At 45.1% G+C, this 9,348-nt stretch overlaps 1 protein-coding gene across 1 annotated transcript in view; it reads right to left on the reverse strand.

Moving 5' to 3' along the window:
* The window catches only part of colgalt2b (collagen beta(1-O)galactosyltransferase 2b), a gene marked incomplete at both ends in the record, with an annotated part of 55,117 nt that extends 53,899 nt beyond the window's left edge, over nt 1-1,218 (reverse strand). The window contains one exon of the mRNA XM_080833488.1: nt 983-1,218. Within this exon, the coding sequence (XP_080689614.1) occupies nt 983-1,218 (236 nt within the window). The remainder of the gene's footprint in view (nt 1-982) is intronic.
* Between the last annotated feature and the right edge of the window lie 8,130 nt (nt 1,219-9,348).

The raw sequence follows: 9,348 nt of genomic DNA on the forward strand, positions 1-9,348 counted from the left end.
AGGGGTGTTGGCGACGGAGGGGTCTGGGTTGGTTGTGTGCGTGTGTGTGTGTGTGTGTGTGTGTGTGTGGTGGTGGGGGGGTCTGAATGGAAAACAGACGGACATAAAGCCCCTGCAAACAAAAGAGGGGTTTACTGGGCTGGCTAAATGAAAGGATCCCACAGTAGGCGACCCCGCTGGGAAACAGACAGGCTTAAACCACCCCTCCCCCCATCAAAAAAAACCCGGTCAAACTCACACTCTTTAAAGGTTCTCTCACATTCACTAGACAGATTTAATCCTACACCAAAGTTTATGAAAAAGAGGCTTCTTTGTCTGCAAGGTGCACTGCTGGTGTCCCTGTCTCGGAGGCTTTGTAACTGTAAAGGCCTACCATTAACAGTTTACGCATGACCGACCAGCAGAGGTAACAGCGGTAGGCTTCTCCAACAGAACCCTGGATGCCCTTTCTCAAGTTCTAGTTTGTATGGCGCCCTGGGCAAAGGACAAAAACTCTGTATCTGCCGCCAATGCCAAGATCCGCCCCTGCCCCCATATGTCAACCTCGTTAACTCTTGAAAGAGCAAAAGCGCACAGAAGTGTCTTCCAGAACATACTGTTCTACCTGAAACAGCTTACCTGTCTTATCTGAACAACCGTTTCCGCACCGCTGTACGACATCAAATAGAACAACTTGATTGAGCATCACATTCCTTTCATCTACAGTTAACGCTCAATTCAATTAAAGCGCGAAGACACGCGAGGGGAATGCGTCATAAAACTTTGCAGCAAGTCTCTCTCACGCTGACAGCAGCGGCTCTGTTCCTGCCCGTTTCCACAGGGTGTCTTTGCACTACCCGAGTACGAATTGTACAATTCATTCACATTGGTAAGCAACAACAATACACAACAGGGGTCGCATACGGATAAAATAGAGAAAGTTGTTATAAGCAGCTGAAAAAAAGATTTCGGTGTTTAAAAAGAAAAAAAGTTAGGTACTCACCATATTGCGATGCGGTCCTTCGGGTAGTCCAGCCTATCTATGCAGCCCAGGTAGTAGGGTAAACTGTGCGCGGCGTTGCGAGCCAGTATGGCGATCATAACTTTGGGCTTCATGAAGGACGATTCGGGTCGGACGCGCTCCTCCACCACCGCCACCAGCTCGGCACGGCATGCCGGCAGCACAGCGGCCGCCAGCATGGCGAAGAAACCGACACCAACTGCTCCGAACGCCGGCATCGTTCCCGGATCGCACCAATATGCCAACCTGAGCTCGGCCGCGACTCACTTTGAGCGACGGTGGGAGGGAAAGAGGTGGATTGGGAGGGGAGAAAGAGGAGACACATTTGGGGAAGGTGTGAGAGGGGTCGCCCTCCAAAAATAAGCCTCACACTTTCTTTCTTAAGATTTCAACTTCAGAGTTCCTAGAGGTTGCGTTAAAAGAGCATATACTTCTCTCTGACTTTCACACCTTGTATTTTCAGTTTGCAATAGGCTACAGTGTAGCCTACGTTAAAACGATACAATTAAAATTATGGAGATACCTTAATATTCTTCCCACAAAGATGGCTACAACTCAACACGGTAGAGTCCTCAATTTAGGTACAAAAACTGAAGAACTAGCTGCAAATTTTACATTAGTCTAGCAAGTAAACAGCGAATGAAATAACACGTATAATACAGTTGCTCACAACTATGATAAATATCTGCTCCTTTTTTACTGTCTTATTTTTACGATGAAAGTCTAATGTTTATGTCGTGCAGTTTAAGTGTGTTTTTATCCAAGGCAAGTAATAGCAGGTCTATCGTGAAGAACATTTTATCACTGTCTGTGCTAATGGAAATTGGCCCCGTCTGGGCGAGCTCCATTCTTCAAGAGTATGATATTAGATTTAGATTCAACTTTATTGTCATTGCACAGAGTACAAGTATTGAGACAACGAAATGCAGTTTAGCATCCAACCAGAAGTGCAAAATAGCAATAAAAGTGCAGAGCATGTGCAAATGTAAAGTGGAATAAGTGAATAAATATGATGAATGGAATACAATATGGCAATGCCATTTCCTTTACCACTTCTGAAGAACATTTCACCACAAATATGGAAGAAATGTTCAAGTAGAAAGTGAATGTGTCTTATAAGTGATGACAAAAACACGCACACACATAGGCCTACTCAGTAGCTACTGACTCACCCCGTACACACACAACTGGAGATTATTTCTGTGCATATTGTGAGTGTGGATACTAGAAGTAAAACCCTAATCGTTACAGGCTTTCTAATAGTGAAGGCTTTTCATGCGTGGAGTGACTGAAAAGTGACAGCATTGCATACTAAATGGATGATGAAATCACAGAGGACTTTAGCGTCCGGCTGTTGCCACCTAAGCGCCCCGCATCCTCTCTCCGCTGTGCTTTGTGTTTACATGATGGCTCTCTGGTCACTGCACCACATTCATCCGGGCCCCCTCCTTCAGACAAAAGCATTTGTGCCGTTTAGCCTAAAGCATAATTATCTTGGTGAACACAGCCACTTTGGGAACAGATTACATAATCCGCTAGCTCCCTCTAGTGTTTGCATCTTCACATATAGCATGCAATTCTTTAATCTTCTGTCCTGTTACCGAGTTGACACCGCTTAGAGGTCCAGTAAAAACCGTTTATTTTCAAAGCGACCTCATAGCCCTAGACCACACATGCCTGCAAATGTTTTTGGAGCAGACTAGGGTAGAGGGATCAGTAGAGCTATCATTACAGTTTTTCTCAATCGCTTTGGCGAATTTTTCCATTCACTGTTTACTTTTTCAAAACAGCTCACACACAGCCCTTAACTGAAGCCGAAATGACCAAAACACTATGATGTTTGCAGAATGACACTACCTTCTCAAAAACGTATCACACACCCATCAAAACCAAACAATTCCTTCAAAACCTACAATTTGTGCTCAATTGAAAATGTATGTTTTCTCATTTATTTAACAATGGATAGCAAAACTCAAAATACAGCTTTCAATATCAACCTATGAAAGCATCACTTCAACTTTTGTGCAACACCCTACCAGTATTGACTATTTTACCACTGACAACGTACTACAATTTGGGTTTTGTACTGAGCACTCTTGCTTAAGGAATATACTGTCAGAAAGTATTCGAAACCTGAACATTTGTATACTGTAAAATTTTGTAGTTCTGTTTTTGTATTGCTAAACACTATATCATATATTCTAAACAAGGACCTGTCAACACCATTGATTATGTAACATTTGTTCTACTGTGCACAAAATGGCAAAGATTCTGACACAAAATGTTTACAGTATTGCAGTCCTATATTCTGTGACAAACAAATGACAGGTTTCAATATACAGTGAAAAGGTCAACTCTGTTCTGCAGTGAACAATCTCCCCCTGCCACCAGTTTGGGCCAGTGTGTTGATTCTGTAAAAATAGTGCAATAGGCTGTAAATACTGTAAATTTACGTAAAGTAATCAGAATTCGACCGTATATGTTGTAAATAACTTTAGTGAAACTATACATTGTATTGTGACAACATACTTTACAAAAGTATAGAAATTGTTGTTGTCAAGAGTGCAAATACAGTGAAACACAATCAGTATATTGACTGTGAAGGCCAGCAAAGTGTCATTGTCATTGCTGAACGTACAAACAATTGATGCCACAGTATGACAGCTCAGGTTTGAAAGAACCCTTTGGCCAGCCTCTCTCATGGTGGTCATGATTCACTATAGATCAATGACTCTTGCCCTAATTTCATTTGAGCATCTTACACGAATGCCACATCCCCTGACAGGGGCCCCTCTACCTCTACCACAACCTCTTCCTTGTCCTCATCCTGGTGGCCTATTCGATACATGCTTACTGTAGTATCAACTTCAATCTATTGACCCTTTATTAGAGGTTGAGAACTGCTTGATTAGTTTTGCACAGAGAGTTCACACAGGTGCTGACGATATTTAGAATATAGAGAGCAGTGCAAGTAGGCTGCTACTAAGTGTCTGCAATGTGTTGACATGGTTATTCAATTAGGTTTTGTGTCTTTCTCTGAGAAGTGTGTAAACTGTTTTGAAAAGTGTGTTAAAACTCAAAGAAATTAGTTTGAAAGCAATGAGAAATGGTTAACCCATTCGCCAGAGAAGACTCTTGCTGTGCAAGGAAGATGTGAGCATTAGATGAAGTTGACCCATGATTCGCTTAATGCCTGAAAACGATTGGGAAAAACTGTAACCAAACTGGTGTCACCAGGTCTATGCTACGGTCCAGAGGCTGTTTTGTAAACGAGCAGTGCTGCCTTTACAATTCCACAACATAGGCACCAGTGTTAGTCTTTCAATAGTGAAAGGTTTTATGCCAATCATTCCTTACGGTTTATCTTCGTGGATGGCATTCCCAAAACTTTACGTGACATCCTTCCTTCGCACAAAGAAGCTCTGATATTACATGCATATTGTTGTGTAGACATTTTTGAAAGTGCATATGAACGTCTTCACTGAAAACAGGTGATGGAGAAAAGGGATGGGGTAGAATTATGAGAACCGGTACCTCCTCTCCAAACAACAGCCATGTGGATGTGAAGGTGTGGTGAAAATCTGACACTTTGAGTACTAGACCTTGACTTGCTTAAAATTACAACACCAACTTCCTTTTTTAAAGGTTAAGGTCGATATTATATGCATGGTACATTTCCACTTATTAATAGCTCAAGAGCCGTTACTAAGACAAATGGTAGGTTTAGTGTTGTGGCTGGTTGTAAATGCTGTCATTTTCCGAGGGTGGTATGGTGATATTTATAGTCCTGTGACTTGTATGGTACAGTGCCATCATGGGCACAAACAACTCATTCTGTACCTCCTCCTCCTCAGTCCCTATACGAGGAGAAAAACCCTACAGATTTATAGGCAAAGCTTTTAATAAAACCCATTATCTGGACAACGTATGATAGCAGTCATCCCCTTTACTTCGCATATTTAAAGGTTTTTAAAGCTGTCAGGGAAAATATTTCATGTTTTATGTGGAAGAATTTGTGCGCAGTGAACAGCGTTCTGTGATGGATTGATGTCATCCGTCTGAGCAGCGGAGACGGAAAAAGTTCCTTGTCGCAGCCAAGCCGACACTTTACAGCCTTCCAGCAGCTGCCACCCTTCAGATGAGCCAAGCGGTTGATCCCCTATTCATGTCTATGGTCGATCCCCCACTCAAAATAGCTGAGAAACTTTCACTCCACTCGACGTCAGTGTCTGGTGCTAATGACGCTAACGCTAATGACTCCACCAACCTCTGCAACACCACTGGGGCTGCCGGAGTCCCTCATAGGCAGGGCGCCAGACTGAAGGCCCTGACCGTTTATCTTGGCTCTCGTTCCCCCGCTCACATTTACTGACACATGATACTGTGGAGTGTGGCTACGCCGGGCGGTGCCAGGCTTCACAGCAGTCGTTCTGCTGAGCCTCGGCAGTGCCATTCTCTGCACTGGCATCGCCCCCTCGCACGCTAGAGAAGCTGTGAAGCTGTCAGACCAAGACCGAAGGGAGGCAAGTGGGATTGAGCTGGGCCAAGTTGTTCCCACAACCCTTTCAGTGAAATCGCTTTGCACATGGTGGCAGGGGAGAGTGGTTTGGGAAGAGTGGAAACAGAGGAGAGAGGGGGGGGGGGGGGAGGCAAAGGTAGGGAGCATTCTTGACACAAGAAGACTTGTCATTCACAAGTCTGTGCTTTGAGAGTCTCCAGAGGGTTGACGCCGCTCCCGTTCGTCTCGAGTGGTCTTGTTTTTGGTTGTCTTATCCAGAAACAAAAACATCTGCGCCATATTGTTGCTTTGTTAAAAATGCCTGCCCTGGTAAACAAAACAACCCTAATACATCTACGCATTTACTTTGAACTATCCAGTTATTTACTCTCCCAAAGGAGTCGAATCTGACCCTGATCCAGGCCATCAGGTGCTGTTGAGTTAATTCGGGTTTATTTGGTCCCCCCCTCCTCTCTCCTAATAAACTACAGTACTTGGGACAAGCGAACAGATCAACATCAGTCGCTTTACAGTCAGTAGGAGCAGAGAAGGGGATAGGAACAGGACAAGCGTGTGAGGAATTTAGGGAGAGAGAGGAGAAGAGAGGCATAAGGAGAGGGAAAACAAGGGATGGCGTCTGAGTTGAGTTAAGTGTAATAGTCGGTTTATGTCATGCTGACAACTCGAAAGGGGTACTGGCTAGTCAGGGCTCTCAAAATGAGTGTCAATTAAAGAGAGAGAGAGAAAGAAAGAGAGAGACAGAGAGAGAAAATGAAAGAGAGAGAGAGAAAGAGAGAGAGAGGGAGGGACAGGACTCAGTCCAACCTGTGCTGCTTCCACTCTCCTCTACAGCTGGACCATAGGAACAGAGGAAAGAGCACTCCAGCCTGATATGGTAAAACTCAATCAACTGTGTGTGTGTGTGTGAGTGTGTGAGTGACACACTACTTCACCCTGTGAATGGGGCATGGAGTGAGGTGAGATGGTGGGGGGGTGGTATCTGCCAAAACTGCTGGAACATTTTGTACACTTACAAACACACACACACACACATACACACACACACACACACATACACACATACACACACACACACACACATACACACATACACACACACACACACACACACACACACACACACACAGGCACGCACACTCACGCAGGGAACACTTTATTGGTCCTTACCTCATGCTGGACGAACATTGTCTTGCCCATATCCCTGTCTGAGGTTAGCAGATTCCATCAGTCTCCTCCCTGTTTAGGGGCTCCCTGTGGGCGGGGCTTCACATGGCCTTCAACACACCCTCATACTGCCTGAATGACTCTGTGTGTGTGTGTTCACATGTACCCAATCACTATGGCCTTCCAGACACCCTCATAGGACTGTCTGAGTGACTGTGTGTGTGTGTGTGTGTGTGTGTGTGTGTGTGTGCGTACATGTACCCACTCACTGAGGCCTTCAACACACCCTCATAGGACTGTCTGAATGGCTGTGTGTGTGTGTGTGTGTGTGTTCACATGTACCCACTCACTAGGGCCTTCCAGACACCCTAATAGGACTGTCTGAGTGACTGTGTGTGTGTGTGTGTGTGTGTGTGTGTTCACATGTACCCACTCACTAGGGCCTTCGAGACACCCTCATAGGATTGTCTGAATGACTGTGTGTGTGTGTGTGTGTGTGTTCACACTCACTGGGGCCTTCGAGACACCCTCATAGGATTGTCTGAATGACTGTGTGTGTGTGTGTGTGTGTGTTCACATGTACCTCACTGGGGCCTTCAAAACACCCTCATAGGACCGTCTGAGTGACGGTGTGTGTGAGAGAGAGAGAGGGAGAGAAAGAGAGAACAATAGGAGGCGGTTGCTGAAAGGATGGAAGCAGCAGGTCGCTGTGAGCTGTAGTATCTGCACAGTAAGGGGTGTCTGGATTGTGTGTGTGTGTGTGTGTGTGTGTGTGTGTGAGAGAGAGACACAGCGAGAGCTGGGGCAAGGAGTGTATGGAGGGTGCACCAGGAGGAATGAAAAGAAACAGAAAGAGAAAATAAGAGAAAGGGGGAGAGAAGAAGATAGATTTGATAGATATATAGAAAGAAGTTGCAGAAAAGATTGGTCTGGTTGGCAGGAGTTACTGGTTGGTGGAGTGGTGTGACCATATTAAGTGATGCAAGTGTGTGAAGAGAAAGATAATATGGGTGAAAAGAAGAGAATGACAGTAAAGAGAGGGAGAGAGAGAATAAGGTTTGCTAAAAGCATATACGAGAGGCAGCAGAATCATCTCCACAGTAAACGGTGTCAGGATCGCGTTACAGGCGGATGACTCAATCCAGTGCAGGAGTCAGCCTCTCCCTGCCAGCGGATTGATCCTGCCGCTAATCTTCGCGCCACTAGCGGCAGCTACGAGGCTGACAGCCGTGACTGCTCTCCTTTTAGATTTAGCAGACGCTTATGATTGAAACCACAAAGCTCCCCTTTGAATTTCCTGTTCTGCTGACAGTTAATGGCCCCGTGTAGTTGCTCTGGAAAAGCTCTCTGTCAGCTACCTACATACCTGCAAGTTCGTTTACAGCGGACAAGGACTGGTGTCTTTAATTTGTGTTATATATATCACCACTAGGTGGCGTAAACAGCTGTACGTAGTTGGTCGTCAGAATATGGCGTTGATGGATTTCCACGGTGGTGTTACTGGCTTTGCCTTCGCTTTGAACCTTGAAGGCCTCCTCTGGCAGGCTGGCCATTTCAGACAATAGCTCAGGCATATACGCAGTGAGATAAAGCTGGCAGAACCTGGAGTTTCCTAGAATTCACCATTTTAGTCACTGAACACAGCATTCTTGGCTGTTTTCTATGGGAGACAGAGATAGCTTGACGTCAGGTCAGTAAGCTGGGATATGGAAAAGGGAAACAATTACAATAAGCTTATGTTTTAATTGTTTTTAATAGAAAAACCAAAAAAGCACTGAAAATGAAAAGCACTGAAAACTAAATTTAAAAAGGAGGAAGAATCCGCTAATCATGTCGACAGAAGGACAGTCAGTATCACCCTGGCAAATTCACCCCTCACCAGACCTCAGTTTGAAGTGGGGTTATGAGTGTGTGTGTGTGTGTGTGTGTAGGTGTGTATGTGTACACAAGTGTGAGATCCACAGGGAAAGACTGTAGAGTTCAGACAGAGGAGTAATGGCTATGTGAGCAGGTGCAGGGACCCTGTTCTTGGTTCCCCGCAACTACACACACAAACACACACACACACGCACACACACTCTCTCTAGCTAAAACACACAGTCTCACTCCCTCGCTCACCAAGCCTTCATGCATATAAACATGTGCACTCTATGTACATTCACATACACACAAAAACACACACTGGATCACTCACCCTTCCCTCACAATAACATGCTTACATAACACTCAGCTAAATGGCACTGTGGAGAAGCTGGAGCCTAGTGTGTGTGTGTGTGTGTGTGTGTGTGTATTTGAGTTAGTGTTATGCTTGACTCCCACCCTGAGGGGTGAGGAGTCCTGACCTTTATAGCCTTGGCCTGAGGAGGGCGCTGCACTATGACAGAAGCCAAAGAAAAAGAAATACACATCTCCAAATGGAAATCAGAATAAAATAAAGACAAAATAAAAAATCCTTCAAAAAATCAGAGGAAATATAGTCCAGAGCATCAAAATAAATCCTCTCCCTCCCTCCCTCCCTCCCTCCCCCTCTCGACATTACTCTCTTATTAAAATATGTTTTTCTCTGCTCCCCCCCCGCCCACACACACATACACACACCGGCTTCACCCAAACATCAATCCACAATCAGCCCCCTCTCCTCCCTGCGTCACCCAATCACCCCATC

This window comes from Sprattus sprattus, assembly GCF_963457725.1.
Source record: "Sprattus sprattus genome assembly, chromosome: 2".
NCBI classification, from domain to species: domain Eukaryota; kingdom Metazoa; phylum Chordata; class Actinopteri; order Clupeiformes; family Clupeidae; genus Sprattus; species Sprattus sprattus.